This window comes from Meles meles, chromosome 4 (assembly GCF_922984935.1).
Source record: "Meles meles chromosome 4, mMelMel3.1 paternal haplotype, whole genome shotgun sequence".
Taxonomy (NCBI): Eukaryota; Metazoa; Chordata; class Mammalia; order Carnivora; family Mustelidae; genus Meles; species Meles meles.
In genome coordinates, this window is record NC_060069.1 from 48,796,261 (window position 1) to 48,813,304 (window position 17,044).

A 17,044-nucleotide genomic window follows, 5' to 3' on the forward strand; every position below is an offset into this window, starting at 1 on the left:
AAAATCTAAATTCCTAAAAATATAACTTAAGTAACCTTTTGGTCCAACTTTTGACTACTTTTCTGGCCTCATCCCCTACCAAGGCCCTTACTCACACTCTGCAGTCCAGCAGGACTGAACATCGTGTAGCTACCATGAGATTCCAGGTTCTTTTACCTCCTGTCTTCCTTTTTACTTCCTCTGGCTAGAATCAATTTCCCCAGCTATGACTACATACTTCTAATTAACCATCAAGGTTCAAATTAATTGTATCATCTGCAATTGGGATGGTTTTCCCAGTCTCTCCCCTCTTCACAGGCATGAAATGTATTCTCCAATCCCTGTGGCCTGTGCAGGTTATCTGTAGATTTGCAAAACTCAGAGTTTTATTCTGAGGCCCTTAAGGGCAGTGGCTACATTTTATTCTTATCTGTGGTCTTCAGCGCCTTTCATGGTGACAGGTATAGCAAGAGTCAATAAGTGTTTATTTAGAAAATAAGTAAGTTAACAAAATGATGACTAAAATTCTTTCTCTGAGTAACAGAACAAAAGGATAAACCATTCCTCAAAACGGCAAAAATGATAGGTTTTCCTGTTTCTTTGAACATGAACTACAGTAAATTAAAGGTCCCTTCACTTCTTCCTTAACCTTTCCTCCTCAGAACAAAACCATGCAGTAAAACCCACCATTTGCGATTTAGGGATAGGGGCCACTGACAAATACATTCTGTGAGCTTGTGCTGGAAGAGATTTTAGATGTGATCTTTACATTTATCTAACTCTTAAAGGAGGAGACTAAGAAAGAACTTTTGTTAGATGCAGAAGTTATAAAAAGAACAAGGGTGTAATTCAGAGCTTTCCAGAAGATTCTGCCTCTCCCTGAAAAGGACAAGGTTCAAGGAAAATAAGAGCAGCAAACACCACCAGGAAAGAAATCCAAATAATTCCTGAAGTTCTTGGATAGCCAGTATTTCACTGGACGCCCCCAAACAACCTATGAGGCAAAAGGGACAGAGATTATGTTCCACATGCTATAGGGAAGTGATATATACTCAGAGATGGACCAAATGCCTCAAAGTCATACAGATGCAAGTGTTAAAGAGTTCATACAAGAAGTCACATGTCCCAAAACCAAGAAAGTGTTCCAACAATGAACAAAAATTTTCAAATCAAAGATAACTATGGGATAGCCACTACAGGATTTATAATCTAATAGTGAAAGGCATGAGAGGGAGAGACCCAGTCTTCTTCCCTGCGCTGGTTGCTGACTCCACAGAGAAAATCAGTCCCAGCATGACTCCCTCCCATCCCCCAAATCCTCACAGGTCTTTGTAGCGCTTCTGGAGCTGAGCCTGAGCTTTCAGATCTTCCTCCTGAAGCTGCTTAGCCACCTGAAGATCATGTTGGACCAAGCGGTTCCGCTGAATGTTCGATGCCAAATGATGCTCGACTAGACAGAAAGATTGAAGAGAGGAATGATAATGTCATGTTTTTTTTGGCTTATTAATACTATGCCTCAGAATAACTTAAGAAGAGCTTTTCCATTAAAAAGAGTTTCACATCCACAACTTCACTGTATGCTCTCAATAATGCTATATAACAGGGAAAGAGGAATCACTCTTCTCATCTTTCCATTAAGTAAAGTGAGGACCAGAAAGGTTAAGTAATTTGCCCTTAGTCACATGGTTAAACAGTGGTAGTACCAGGACTTCCACACATACTCTAAGGCCAAGACCAAGGCTCCTTCTGCTCCACCAGTTTATACTCTCTTTATAAACTACATTTTTCAATACTTAATTTTTATATTGACACGTAAATGAATTCTCAAATTACATATTGACAAAATAATACACATAACTTAGATTTAGCTTCTATACATAAATAATTCTTAAAACTTAATTTTATTTTTTGTGTGTGTTCCAAAATTCATTGTTTAAGCACCTCACCCACCCAGTGCTCCATGCAATACGTGCCCTTTTTTTTTTTTTTTTTGAGATTTTATTTGTTTATTTGACAGAAAGAGATCACAAGTAGGTAGGTAGAGAGGGAGGCAGAGAGAGTGGGGGGAAGCAGGCTCCCTGCTGAGCAGGGAGCTGATGCCAGGTTCGATCCCAGAACCCTGGGATCATGACCTGAGCCGAAGGCAGAAGCTTAACCCACTGAGTCACCCAGATGCCCCCTAATACATGCCCTCCTTAATACCCACCACCAGGCTCACCCAACTCCCCACTCCCCTCCCCTCCAAAACCCTCAGTCTGTTTCTCACAGTCCACAGTCTCTCATGGTTTGTTTCCCCCTCCAAATTCCCCCAACTCACTTCTCCTCTCCTTCTCCCAATTTCCTCTGTGTAATTCCTTATGTTCCACAAGTAAGTGAAACCATAGGATAACTGACTCTCTCTGCTACATAAATATTAAGAAAAATCTACAATCTAGATACCGCCAGTGCCTGGAAAGATGTTTAGGTCCCTATTCTAGGGGAAGGAACAGATGCCAGGTAGTGTCTCTCTCCAGTAACATTAGGGTAAAAGGTTCAAGTCCCTCTTCTCCCACATAACCAACAGTCTTCTCCTCCCTGGTAGCTGTCATGCTTCAAAATACCCAGAACTTCACTCTCCACCCAGTGACATTTGCCTAGATAAATTCCTCAGGATGGACGGGCAGTGTGGCCTGGTGACTCTGTTCTCTCTTGCCTCACCCTAAGAAACCTGCCTCAAGCTACCTCTAAAAAAGAAAACAGAAGAACAGAATGAGGGCCATTACTCACTTTCTTGTTCCTGCAGGCTGTGGGCCAGGGTGTGGTCCTCTAAGACAGCAAAGTCTCGGCACACTGCAGAGGATGAAGGAAGAAAGCAAACAAGACTCGTTGGTAATATTTTAATATATCTTAAAAAAAGAACCGTGTTTACTTCAAAAATGACTTCAAATATTTTAGGATGATCAAGTTTATAACATGCAGTGCAACAGAGTTAGTATCAAGTCTTCATTCACAAAAATTCACATAGTACCTGCTCAGTGCCAAGCATAGGGTGTCACAAAATAATGGTCAGCTCTGGTCCCTGGCCTAAATATACTAACCACAGAATCAGAACCCAGAGGTCCAGATATTCTAATCCACATCTATTAAGAGAAGGCAAGAACTGTTACCACAATGCAAGAATCAAGAACGTTCTGCATACTGCAGCAGAGAGAAAACTGAGTTCTCGCATGGTCAGAGGAGTTAAGAGCAATCTAGCCTTTGCCACAGTCATCTGGGGTTGAGGGGATCCTCTCCCAGAGACTGACATCTATCCTGGTTCCCTAAGGAAAAAACATACCTATATTAGTCCCTCAAGTAGGAACAGATCTCTACGTCAAGGATAATCACATTCTTTAATGGGTCCACACCCTCAGACATGAGTTAGAACTGGCTCCCTAGGTCTCTCTAAATGTAGAGCTTCCTAAAATGAATCTGTACACCAAAAGAAAATGGGAACTTGAGGGGATACAGAAATCTACCCCTAATGTTGTCTTGATTTGGAGATCCAGGCAGGAGCATTCACTGGCCTATCTTTTTAGAAGCAAACGGGAAGAGATGGTCTCCAAGGTCCATTCTACCCCAAACTGCAATTCAAACCCCTGTTTCCTAACATAAGCATATACATAAAACAATACTTATGAAGGACTCTTATCATGAAATGTGCTTTTTATCTGTCTGTTTGAAGGACATGTAGTTTAGGTGATACTTTCTTACTCTATTCCAAACACATAACTCACATGAGAAAGGAAAATTCCTCAAAGCCTTAAACTACTACAATATGTAGGACTCAGAAAACTACCAGAGGAATACCAGAAGTTATAGATTTCTTTCTGCAGCTTTGGATTTGCCTGTGAGGACAAAGAATAAAGAAACACGTCTTTGCCATTCTTAGCACTTACATATGCTGACATATACATTCATGTAGCTCTGTCCCTGAGAAATAATGCAATTAAAAAAAGGAGGTAGATCCTGGACCTTGAGGTTTTACAAATCATTTCTATCTAAGAACCATTTAAGCTACATATGAGCTGCTTACCCCTTGTTCAAACGCAACTGCCAAACTATTAATTTCCAGTAGAAAGTCCTGTTCTTTTACATCAGATATATTCTCAGCAAATTCTAACAACTGTGGCCCAGATCCTAGCCTGTGTTTCACAGAATGAAAGTGCTTTCAAAATGAGCTAGTTAACCCTTTCAATTAATAGGTGAGGAAAATGAGGGTCAGAGGGAACAAAGGACTTATTAAGGCTATATGCAATTTGTTGGTGACAAGGCGAGAAGTCAGTGACTGTGCCAGCAAGAGCTCTTTCCTTTCCTGACACTATGACAGCCCTCCTGGACTTCACACAAACCGGGAGGCTGGAACAGACCAAAGGAGATATTCAATACTGACTAATATGCATTCCCTAAAATGCTTAGCTAATTAATATTAATTGATTAAGTGTCCAAGACATGCATGATTTAGTTCACAGAAAACAAATATTCAGAATCAGTCAAATGAATGTAATCAAATCCTGTGCAAAAGAATGCTATTTTAATATGCTGCCTTATTATTTGAAGTGCTTTTATTATACTATGAAACTTTATGTCTATATACTAAAGTCAGTATTAATTTTAGATTAAGATTAGATTAATTATTCAGTTTAATATTTTTCATATCAAGGATGGCAACTTATTATTAAGTCATAAAATCAATTTGCTAAGTCTAAAACAAGCATTTAAAAATGAATAGGCTAGAAAATAGAGTATAACACACAGAGTAAGGGAAACTATGGTATGGAGAAACTTTTTCAGTTTTACACACATAACACACACATACACACATACAGATACATTATATATACATGATATGCATTAAGTCACAATGTAAAACATATGTCATCCTGTAGGTTACGGTCAAAAAAACTTAAAAGCCACTTTACTTTATGTGATCAGGGCAGAAAGTTATGTCAAACAATATATTTTATATATTTTTAATGTCCTGCTAAATAAAATTAAAAAATTATAAAATTATTACAGTTTTCCACAGGAATAACCACATGAAGAACTGAAATAATTTCATATTTTTCTCTTAGTCAGTACAACAGTAAAAACATAATGGTTATGGATATGAACACCTGTAATAAAAATATACGTTTTCCACATACAGCACTGACACAAACTAAATTTAGAATCATGGTCACCTACAGAGAGAGGCAAAGGGAGGAGGGTCTCTGTTATATCAGATGGAGTTCTACTGCTTTATGAACAAAACAGAGAAGACTAAAGCAAATAAGGCAAATATTAACATCCATTAAATTTGACCAATAGGTTGTCGGTTTCTGTATTTCTTTTGCTTTTTGTAATTTTTTATGTATTACGTTTTAAATTCTATAATTAAATACAAACTTTAAAAAAAAATCTGTACCTTTAATTCCATCAACAGCATAGACTGCTAAATCATAAACATGGAGACACACGGACATAACAGGTACAAGGAGTTACGAATTACTGGTTACGGTAACAATGACTCTTCTCAATGATTTCTTGATATTTAAACAAAAAGTACAAAGTCTATTCAGTCATTATGATTTGATCCTGAATCTTATTACAGCATATAAGGGTTATGGCTTGAGTTAGAAGAGAATCTAGAAGATCTTCAAAGACTACAAGGAAGTGCACACACACATACACAGAACTGTACTGTCAATACAATGTCTTAGCACTTCAGAGTTTACTAAGCACTTCCAAATATATAATCTCATTTATACCAAGTATTATGTGTTCAGTACAGTTTCTTCTGCATCCACTCTGGTTCCTTCCAAGATGTGCCTCTGTATTCTCTGCACCATCATTCTCCTACAAGCTGGAAACAACCACACATCCAGCCATCTTTGTAAATCAGTAATCAGATGGGCAATTACAGAAAAATTTCACAGCCAGGCCAAGTTCAGAGCCTAGATCTTTGCTCCTTCCTTAATCTACTTTGAAGTAAACAGTATAAATGTACTGAGGGTAAACAGCATAAATTCACCACACTACCTTTCCCTGCAGGTATATTTAAGATGTACCACTGGGCCCTGAACTCTTACCCTCCCACTTCTCAAACTTCCTCCCTCCTATGTTCACTTTCACTCATCCAAATTTGACGCTGATCTTGCCAGTAAAGCAACACCATCGCTCCCCTTCGTTCCTACTCATACTTCAATGGTCCTCCGGCCTCTCCCCTCTAACCCCAAACATTTTCCCCACAGTTAGGGAAATGGTAGCTAAGTCTCTTTTGAAAACTAATAACCATGTAACTCTGCCTCCTTGCTTCTGAAGAGGACCAACAGAAAGAAACACATTTATCCATCAACTCAAATGCACAGCTGCATCCCTGACCAGCTGAAAACTCTTCAGGGCAGGGACCTTGTGGGACTAATCGTTGCACCTTCCACAAAATTAGCACTGGATGTAGCATGCAGTAACACTTTAAGAGATATTAACAGAAAAAAAAAATGAAGAAACACTGGTCAACAAAGTAAAAAAACAACAGCTTGTTGTGACAGCATCACAGAGACTTGTAAAATTTTCAAATTCCAAATTTTCTAATAAAAACTAGAAATCTTCCCCATTCCCATTAAATGAAATAGCTTTAATGATTCTTTTAATCCAGATATATACATGTAAGTATATAACGAATTAGTTTACATTAAGCCAAGCAAATCTCAGAAATATGTGGGACTTTTACATATATAAATACACACGCACGCACACACACACACACACACACACACACACACACACACACACTCCCCTCATCCATTTTCCTTGAAGAGAAAGATTTTCATTCATTCATGAATCTCCCTAAATAAATAAATGACATAGCATGTATCTAGTAAACATACTCACTCAACAAACATTTGCTGAGTTCTCTTTTAGGATAAATAAATCATCTTCAAGCTATCAAGAAGGTAGAGATGACAAAAAGGTACATAAACATAATTTAATGTTATAAAGACCTACAGAATATTCTTTGAAGGCATAAATATGGAGGAGTTATGCTTGTTATGAATTGGAGGTAAGTATAAGGAATGACAGTGACTCAGGCAGAAGTATCAAGGAACCTTAAAGTAGCTAACATACAAAACAAATTTCAAAGGAAGATTAAAATTCTTAAGGGCAAAAGGGGTAGGCATTCTCAGTGAAGAGGCCAATTAACTTTTACGAACCAGAATAAGAGTGAAGAAGTCATTCCCCTTCTGTCCTTTTACCCACATCCCAAAACTTTCTGAAAATACAATTCCAATGAGTCAATCTTTACAAGCTCCCACCCACGCAGAAATGCCTAGGTTAATAATACATTCACTAGAAACTACTTCTTTCAACTGTGTCTGGATTGCCTTTTATGTTCTGGTACAGCTTGTGAGTTATTTTTGCATAAATGATATTAGTAACAGATGGAATACATACTCATTACACTGACAGCAGGGATGATACTTGCTTTCCTTTGTTCTGCACACATGAAAACAGCTTCTATGAATGACGATGATATCCCAGACACACATTTTGTCTTGAAAAGTTTGGTAATGACAAGCAGCCACAGTTGATGCTAATGGAGTACTTTGTTCATTACAATGTATTTTCACATTTATTCCTCCTAACCACTTGAAGGTAAAGGCTTTATCAGTATTCTCATTTCATTTACGAGGAAACTTAAGGCTCAAAGAAATAAAGCAACTTGACCAAGATAGCCCAACAAATAAACAAATGAACTGGAAACCAAACTAAGCTCCTCTGATCCTAAATATTTCTGCTCAAAGAACTCCTATGGAGAAATAATGAGTCTATATTTCATTATGTCAGAAAAAAAGTGATATTATTAAATAGTAAATAAGACAAATCTGCATTCAGTTCTCTGAAATTGCAGATACAAAATAATTTAGGTAAGGCTGGTACATGTGCTCAGAAGGTGGATTCCAAGTCCCAAAATAGAGCAACAAAAATGGGACATCACTTAACTGTGTCTCACTATCTCCCCAAAATAAGTCTCTAGCAATCAGTTTGTGTTCACTTCTGAAAAACAAGGGCAGTAAAAAGTTCTTTTCATTCAGTGTTTCATGGTGATCTATAAGAAAATCCCTCAGCTGTGAGTATGGTGAGAAATTCTGAGGAAAATCTCCCTTTGGGATCTAACCACCTCCCCCCATCTCCTCCAGTCTCCATCCAACATTAGTGAGTTTCCCTCCCTTTGCAAAGACAGTATTAATGAACTTCAGCCTAATGTGTCCATGAGAAGCTGAAGACAATTTGAATGAAGAAATAACATATGTAAACCCTGATGCCTTTGTTTGTTGCCCTAAAAAAGGAACATCTCCCTGATGTATTAAAGAAGAGTCTTTTTTCTTTATTTAAAGCTCTAATAAAATTGCTTGAGCAAGACAGAAATGGGATGCAGGAAAAAACTGTGAACAGTTATCATCATAATGACAAGTCCGCAACATTTTCATCCCAAACAAAATTTACATACATAGGAACTAAGAGTATACCAATATCACCACCACTAATACCATCACCAAAATGAACCCCATTACCACCATCACCAGCCTGGAAGCTTCTTAGGGATGCCAGCTGTGGACTGGACACTTCTAACCATCTGCCCCAATAATGAGTCCCAAAATAACAGACATAGCTTTGAGTCACTGACCACTCTGACAACTGAAACTTCCCTTTCAGGCAGAAGGTTGAAACAATGAGAATAAAATCTCAGAGATGTTTAAGCAATTAATTTACTAGCAAATAGAGGGTAACTGAAACCTTTGATCTTTCTGATTTTTAGTGTCCCTAGATGTCCAACCTATTGAAATTAACAAAATCCAAGTACGATATGACAAGAGGAGTAAAGTGGCACCTAATTTTGACTAATGAAAAACTGGTAAATGACACTGGTGTTCCGTCCTCATTTACTTTGTTCCTAGTCAAAGTAGCCTATGGCAGACCTACTTTTCCGATCAAGTCTCCAAATCTCCTGTTCTATCCCATATACTATGGTAATTCCATCTGTCTGGAAGACAAAGGATATTTCTGAGAAGAGACCCATGATATAATTAAGTCAGATCCACTTTTCTGTAATAGTTATCCTTAGTATAACTGCCCCCTTACTAACCTGCAGAGTGCACATAGATTTCTGTAATTGCTTTATGAAAGACAAAGACTTTTATCCACATTTTGTACAAATGATTGAGTCAAGTACTATTAACTAACCTTTCAACTGTTTGGGGATTTTTATGGTTATTAGTTTTGGTTTATGTTTTAGTTGGTTGGTGTGGGTATGGAACACCGAGAATGGGAAAGTTTTGCAAGTCTGAAGGAAGCTTAGTCGTAACGCAGATTGTGTGTGTGTCTGCCTGAGGCACCTCTCCACTGTCTAAAAAATTCATAATCAACTTTCAAAGCCCTCATTGAAAAGTCATTTCTCTATTTATCCAATCATACAGAATAAAACCAAAACCATTCACAACTGACTCTCACACACCCAGCAGATTCACCTATGCCTCCCCCTCTCCTCCGCAGTGATTTCACAGCATACAGTAAATATAGTACTATGGCACTAATCATAATTATCTTTACCCACCTGTTTCCCCAGTATACATTCAAGATCCTGCAAGGCAGGAAAAATATTATGGATCATTTTCTCTCCAACATTTATCATGATGCCTGAGATGATTATTTTCAAATAAATATCTGTGGAAATGAGGGCTTGAAGAAAAATGATGACTAATATAATGATGTACAATAAAATACTGTATTTTTTGCAGGTGTGAACCATCCTCACCTGAAAAAAGGCTGAGTAGGAGCATGTCTACCCACATTACTTAAAATGACAGTAAAGGCGGAGGAAAGTGCATGGTGGTTCAGTCAGTAAAGTGTAGGACTCGTGATTTCGGCTCATGTCATGATTTCAGAGATCCTGAGATCAAGCCTATGTCAGTCTCCCTACTCAGCGGGGAGTCTGCTCCTCTCCCCCTGCCCTTCTCTTGCTCACTCTCTAAAATAAATAAATAAATCTTAAAAATAAAATGAAATAACAGTAAAGGGTTTCTGCTTCCATCACCCAAATTTCAGATATATTGTATGTATTATAATGGACAGAAACTGGTAGAAACCTAGAATATCTAGAAATCCTAGACTAAGTAGGTAGTACACTCAGACAGACGGTCAACTGTTGGTCCCTTTAGACCACAATTAAACACATAATTCAATTAATGGAGAAATGATGAGAGTTGGAATAACAACGCCAAGGATCACACAAATAAGTGTTATTTCTAAGACTAGACCCCCAGACTATGAAAAATTTGTCCATATAGGACAATATGTGTTAGGCTAAATAACCCGACAGAATGCATAGGATGTACACATCCTAACCTTTCAACTGTTTGGGGATTTTTATGGTTATTAGTTTTGGTTTATGTTTTAGTTGGTTGGTGTGGGTATGGAACACCGAGAATGGGAAAGTTTTGCAAGTCTGAAGGAAGCTTAGTCGTAATGCAGATTGTGTGTGTGTTTGTGTGTGTGCATTTGGAGGCAGAGAATGCAATCTGTACTAAGGTGCTGATTCTGATCTTAGAGCTAGTGTCCTGAGTCAAATATTTGAGAAAAACTTCAAGTCTTCAGAAATCCTCTATAGTAGAAGACTGCCAAACAGTCCGAAAATTAGAAAATGTTAGTAAATTAAGGTAAATGAAGAACATGTCAACATCGGAAGAAGCGAAAAAAAAAAAAAAGAAGAGGGGGAGGAAACTTGAGGGATCTTTATAAAAGGAAAACGTCTTCCAGGTGAATTATCCTGCACAAACGTTACTGAAAGACAGAGAGCTACCCTTCCCATAAAAACCTATACAAGGACCAGAATAGAGTAACTCAAGATCTTCTGCAAAGTTCTACCAAATATCTTATCTGCTAAAGCCACTGCTTTGGTGAAAGCACCAACTGACTTACAGTATCAAGAATCTTAATCTCATATGAATATCTCTAAAAATAATAAAGGCCCTGGACGATAGGCCAGGTTCCCCAATTTCTTCAAATATCCCTAAACTTCAAACACCATACAAAAAATGTGCTGATTCATCACTTTCTTAAAATTATAGATACTGATTTTCAGAAAGGGCTTTAGCAGTTGTTGAGTCCAGCCTTATCCTGCCCAAATAACCATCCTCTTAAATATTTCAGCCCTAAGCAGCCCACTTCCTTTCAACAAAGTCCCCCATTCCCTTTCAGTGCAGTCCCCCTGTAAATAACTATAAGTAAAATGGTCTTCAGATGGACAAAGCCTGCCAATCTACAGAGTTTATCCGCTGATCCTATTTCCAGCTTTGGGCAGATGGGTGTGATTTGTATAAATAATGGCACTCTGAAAATTGTTGTTTTACACACCCTATAGATAGATGACCACCCATGTGGCTTATCATAGGAACTAGGCACAAGTAAAGATACTCTCCATTAGATGGGCTGATCTTGTGAGCCTTTCTGACTATAGGTGACATACCTGTCTTTTCAACTCCATAAAATATTAGGAAGGGTAAACATCAAAATCCCAATACTGATTATGTACTACAGAATTACAATATCATTCATTTTATTTTTTAAGCATTTCTATATTCTCCAATTTACCTACCATGAAGGGAAGTCTTATTATTTATAATGCTTTTAGAAGTATTTTATAATAAAATGTATGTTTTTAATCAAGTTTTCAGCTCTAAACATTGAAACAAATATTTACTAGGAAAAAAATGAGCTGCACTAGCAATGTTTTCTTGATTCAGTTTAATTATACTGTTTCCTTACGGTTACAGAACCAAATTTTTTTTTGTTACTATTAAGGAAAAAAGTATGCTAGCAAATATAAACTCTACATAGACCCCCAATTTGTATCTGATCTTCCTGAGAACCAAAGCAAGCAGAGAACTATGAAAGTTGCTCAGTTTTCACTGTCTAAAAAAGAAAGAACACCAGTTCACCAAATAGAAATGTTTTACTGGCAGCAAACATGAAACTAAATTGTTGTAACACTAGAACTTAAATAGGAAGCACTAAATTATATAATGGACATCATCAATAATTCAAGCATGAGTTTTTAAACATGTGCCTACACACACACACACACACACACACACACACGTCTTCAACAAATCACAGGACTGAGCATAGTAAAGAGACATTTTAAAAAGCAAAACAACTTATTTAATCCCAACATTTCACTCTGATGCAACTTATTAAAATCGGTTCCTGACTTTTTGTTTTTCCCCTAATCCCCCAAATTCAAAGTTAAATGAAAACCCTAGTAATCCAAACCACTTGTTTGGCAAGTAGTTATATTATAGTTAACCACAGACACACTAGATTGCAGGCAAGTGGGTTTTGAAAACGCTGAGATAATGTAAGTCCTCAAATCAGAAGTACTACTTTAATATCACAAACCATCTGCATCATTATAAGAGACCACAGAGTAACTGGGTAACTTATTGGAAAAGTGAAAATGGCTGAGTCAGAAATTTCCATCTGACAGAGCAAAAGACTGAGAATGAGAAGAATAGTGAGAAAGTGGGAGGAGGGAAGGTAGCAGGGTAGAAACAGAGCAATATTTACCCATCCTTATAGAACTGTCAGGTAAGACTTCCCATAAGGAAATACCTGACTCAAGTTATCATAAAGGATAAAAATATCCACAAACAGGCAACCTCACAAGTTTCCTATGTTTACAGGCATCAGCTTTATGGATTGGTACTCTGAAGTCAAACTTTTGTGTTGGAAGTAACAAAAAAAGCTACTCAAGAAAAGTTACAACTCAGACCTTGTCTATTTTCAGAAAAAGAAGATCTAGATACTAATGCAAATCACTGAAACTGAGCTTCTTTTCTTCTTAAGAAGCATCCCATAATCTCAAAATGAGCTCAACCCAGAGGTCACTTGGTCTGCCTTCCCAACAAACTGGTGTTTGGGTTCTGCCTTTGCATTCCCACCAAGTGATCATAAGTAAGGTTCTCTTCAAAACCCCATATGATATACATCTACATCATCCAACGCTGGAACCCATGTTAGAAAATATTTCCTCAAACTAGACCAAGTCGGTATGTTCTATTGATCCATCATTATTCTACCCACTAGGGTCACATCTTTTCCCCACACTGTATATGGTAGTCACTATTCACATGTAGCTATTTTTTCAAATTAACTAAAATTAAATTTTAAAAATTTAGTTCCTTATTTTCACATTTTTCCACATTTTCAGTGCTAAATAACTATATGGGGCTTATGCCTACCATTTTGGACAATGTGGAATATAGAACATTTCCACCATCACAGAAGGTCTATTGGACAGCACTAAACAATAATCACAGTGTGACAGATAAGTTATTGCTAACTTAGACAACCGGGTCATTCAGTAGCATTCAAGGCCACTTTAATCATTCGTGGTATATGTACACACATGTGCATATGCACTTATATTTAAACCAACAGATAGAGCTCACTTTACCAGTATGGGCAACCAAGGATTTTGAATATATTATTGGTTTTGTGTTAGCCACTGATTTATCTTCAAAATTCTTGTACAGTATTTCTCTTTTTCTTCAACTATGAAGTGACAGTGGTTTTGCTAACTTCAGCAGAGTGAAAAAAATCAAAAGTTGTTCTACATTTATCAAACAACTACTCTGTAGATAATATGTCACAGAAACAAAGTGAGCAAATCTTCACTCAGAAAGGATAATACAGTTAAACGAATTCAATTCTGGGAAATACACCTGCTACTGAATAAACCCACCAGATCACTAATATATACTTACCAAACACTGAAGAACTTCACATTCTGATAAGCAAATGTACATTTTTGACTCTCAAATGAACTTAAAAAGTTAAACTGATGAAAGGTTGTGAAGATTCTCCTACGTTTACTGTCTTTGGTGCACTCCTTAAAGAACAATTACATTTTAAGTGGACACTCCACTTCAAAACAATTCAGAAATACATGAATTTACACAGCAGCTAAATATTTAAAAGAAATCATTCCTGCTTTAAAATGATTCAGTTTATTTTTTAAATGGATTTAAAGTTTCCTAATTGAACATAAGAAGATGACTACCAAATTACACTTAAAAGGGTACCTGGGTGGCTCAGTCCACTAAGCTTTGGAGTCTTGGTTTTGGCTCACGTCATGATCTCAGTGTCCTGCATTCAGCAGTGCATCGGGCTCCGTGTTCAGCGCGGAGTCAGCTTGCCCCCTCCCTCCCACTCTGCTCCTCCCCAGCAATCCCCTAAATAAATAAAATCTTTTAAAAAATTATATTTAGAAAATGAAGTATTTTCTGCAATATAGTACACAGAGCACTTGTATTCAGTGAATACTCACTTCATAAGGATGCAGTATAGGATAACTAAGTACTCTCACTCTGATTACAGTCTTGGCTCTAACACTCACTAAATGAATAATCTTGAACAAATTAATGTAACTTTCATTTGCCCACCTGAAATATGGGAGTGACAGCAACCACTATAAGTACTTCAGTACTACAGGAAATTTATACGTTAAATAAAAAAGTATTCACAAGTTATTCTGATGGAGATAGTCAGAATTTCTATGTAGAAAACAACAGACCCTTGATAACCACAAGGAGCCTCAAAATACCCAAAATACTTAAATACCCTTAGATTAGCCAGCAGCAGACAGAATTTTTTCAAAGAAATTTTCCACTAAGAATATCCAGATTGTAAGAATTTATTGCTTTTATTTTGATTGCATGTATCCCGAAAGAAACTCCAACCTTCTGTTGTTCCACTACTTGAATGGCACTTTTCCTGGCACTTAAACAAGCCTCAAATGGTTTGGCAGCCCTCAAATGGTTTTGGTTTCTCTGTTTGCGTTAGCCTAGAAAGAAAAGCCACCCATCTCCTTAAACCCTAGTAGGATAAACCCAGTCATGCCCATTAAAAACCCAAAAGATCATATCCAACCCAACTTAAGTACAAGTTTACACCAAGGAAAGAAAACCATTTTGGTTTATTGGCTTCATATGACAAGAGAGTTTCCTTAAGTACTAGCTACTGCAAATTCTATTTACCCTGAGTCAGATATTTCCACTTTCAACTTCTCTTCTGCAAGGCGATACTTAGCTGGCACTTTCTTTCCTATTAGGATTAGCAAACACATTTTAATTTCAAAAAATCAAGAGTAAGGGGCACCTTGGTGACTCAGTTGGTTAACCCTGACTCTTGATTTCAGATCATGAGATCAAGCCCCAAGACAGCTCTGCTCAGGATGGAGTCTGCTTCAGATTCTCTCCTTCTCCCTCTACCCTTCTCACTCTGTCTCACTAAAAAAATAAAATTTAAAACAAAATCAAGAGTAATACTCAAAATCCCCCACACACAAAATTCCGTTTCAATTAACAGCCATGGGATAAGCAGGCATGGTGAAAAGATTCTCCTAAATCTTGTTCCCTTAAAGCAAACTGTACTCCTCACAGTTCCACTCTGGTAACCAATTATCAGAACTCTACACACGATTCCAATATTCTTAGACCATATAAATACAAAAGTATGAACAAAAAACAAATAGGTAAATCTTGAGATTTTTGGAATTTTACTCTGATATGCTGCCATATGCTCAATAATTGGTTGTGTTTACTAACCAGACATGTGTTTTTCTACAAGATATCTTGAGATCATGGGTACTGTCTTAGAATTTAGGGGAATGCCTCCCCAGAGGATCAAGAGATTTATCTTCTTAATAATAACACAAGTAGGCTTACATTTAAATCAGATTTCCTAGAAATACTGTCTATACAGGAGGAAGCAACCCAAGAGTAAACTGAAAGAAGTTAGCCTATGTTTCAAAGCACTCCTAGAAAATCCCTACCCTGATAACAGGAAGTTGTGCCAAGAGTTAAAAAAAAGTGATTCTGTCAACCACTTTGGCTCTCTATGTAGTTCATCAGAGGGAAGATTTTACTTTATTTTATTTTTTAAAGATTTATTTACTTATTTATTTATTTTAGAGAGAGCCTGTGCATACTAGCAGGAGTGGCAGACGGAGAGGGAGAGAGAATCTCAGGCAGACTCCCTGAGCACAGAGCCTGATATAGGGCTTGATCTCAAGACCCTGAGATCACAACCTGAGCCAAAATAAAGAGTCTGACACTTAACCAACTGCACCATCTAGGAGCTCCCACCATTATCATTATTATTATTATTATTATCATTATATTGAGAAAAATATGTATTCACTTTAGTAGTATTTAAAAGTTAAATGTGAACTTTTGAAAGTTCACTAATGAAAGCTGGAAACATAGCCACTACTATGCGAAGAAAGCAAAACCTGAAGCATAAAGGTAAATTCCAGTAAGGAGAAAGCTGAGATTTCTTCCTTAATACAATAATAAAGAATATATAAAGTGGCACCATTATTTTGTTTTGGACTTTTCCTACTGTGTGAAAAGTATTTCAGAGGGGGGAAAAAAAAAGAAAAAAAAAAAAAAACTGTGGAGCTATAGAGATCAGGATTCAAATATTGTTTACTTAATGGCTATAAAACTCTGGGCAAGCTATTTAATCTCTTTAAGCCTCAGGTTCCTTCTTTGCAAAATGAGAATAAATGTCTTGAGAACTAAATTAGATACATGAGGAGCCAAGGAATACACCACACCTGTCACTCAATAAAAGGAAACTCAGTACATGGAACCTATTATTATTGGCAGCATCAGAATTAAGGAATTCTTATGTCCCATAGTTATTTTCCATTAAGTATTTTTCTTCCAATCAGTTCCCTTAACTAAGTCACTGATTAACACAGACCTAGTCACTTGTCTAGCATACAATCTATTATAGAATATGCAATCATTGCTTCACCTTACAATGTGTAGAAATGTTTCCTGGCAAAGAATTAAACTTTAATCAACAGCTTACTACATTTCTATAGCTCTTTCTAAACTATGTCCAACTGAAGGAGGATGTTTCCTACACATATTGTGGGCCTGAGTCAAAGGAAAATCAGTATGTATAAAATGTTTAAAAATCTCCATTACCTCAAACT

The 17,044-nt window shown here is 37.1% G+C and overlaps 1 protein-coding gene across 3 annotated transcripts in view; it reads right to left on the reverse strand.

Moving 5' to 3' along the window:
* Window positions 1-17,044, reverse strand: part of CCDC50 (coiled-coil domain containing 50) — an 84,095-nt gene that overhangs the window by 52,913 nt on the left and 14,138 nt on the right. For all 3 annotated transcript variants that reach the window (XR_006817993.1, XM_046001849.1, XM_046001848.1), the window contains exons 2-3: window positions 2,746-2,808; window positions 1,303-1,429 (exon numbers count right to left, since the gene is read on the reverse strand). Coding sequence is in view for 2 of the 3 variants with exons in the window: in XM_046001849.1 (XP_045857805.1) it covers window positions 1,303-1,429; window positions 2,746-2,808 (190 nt within the window). In the remaining variant the exon portion in view is untranslated. The remainder of the gene's footprint in view (window positions 1-1,302; window positions 1,430-2,745; window positions 2,809-17,044) is intronic.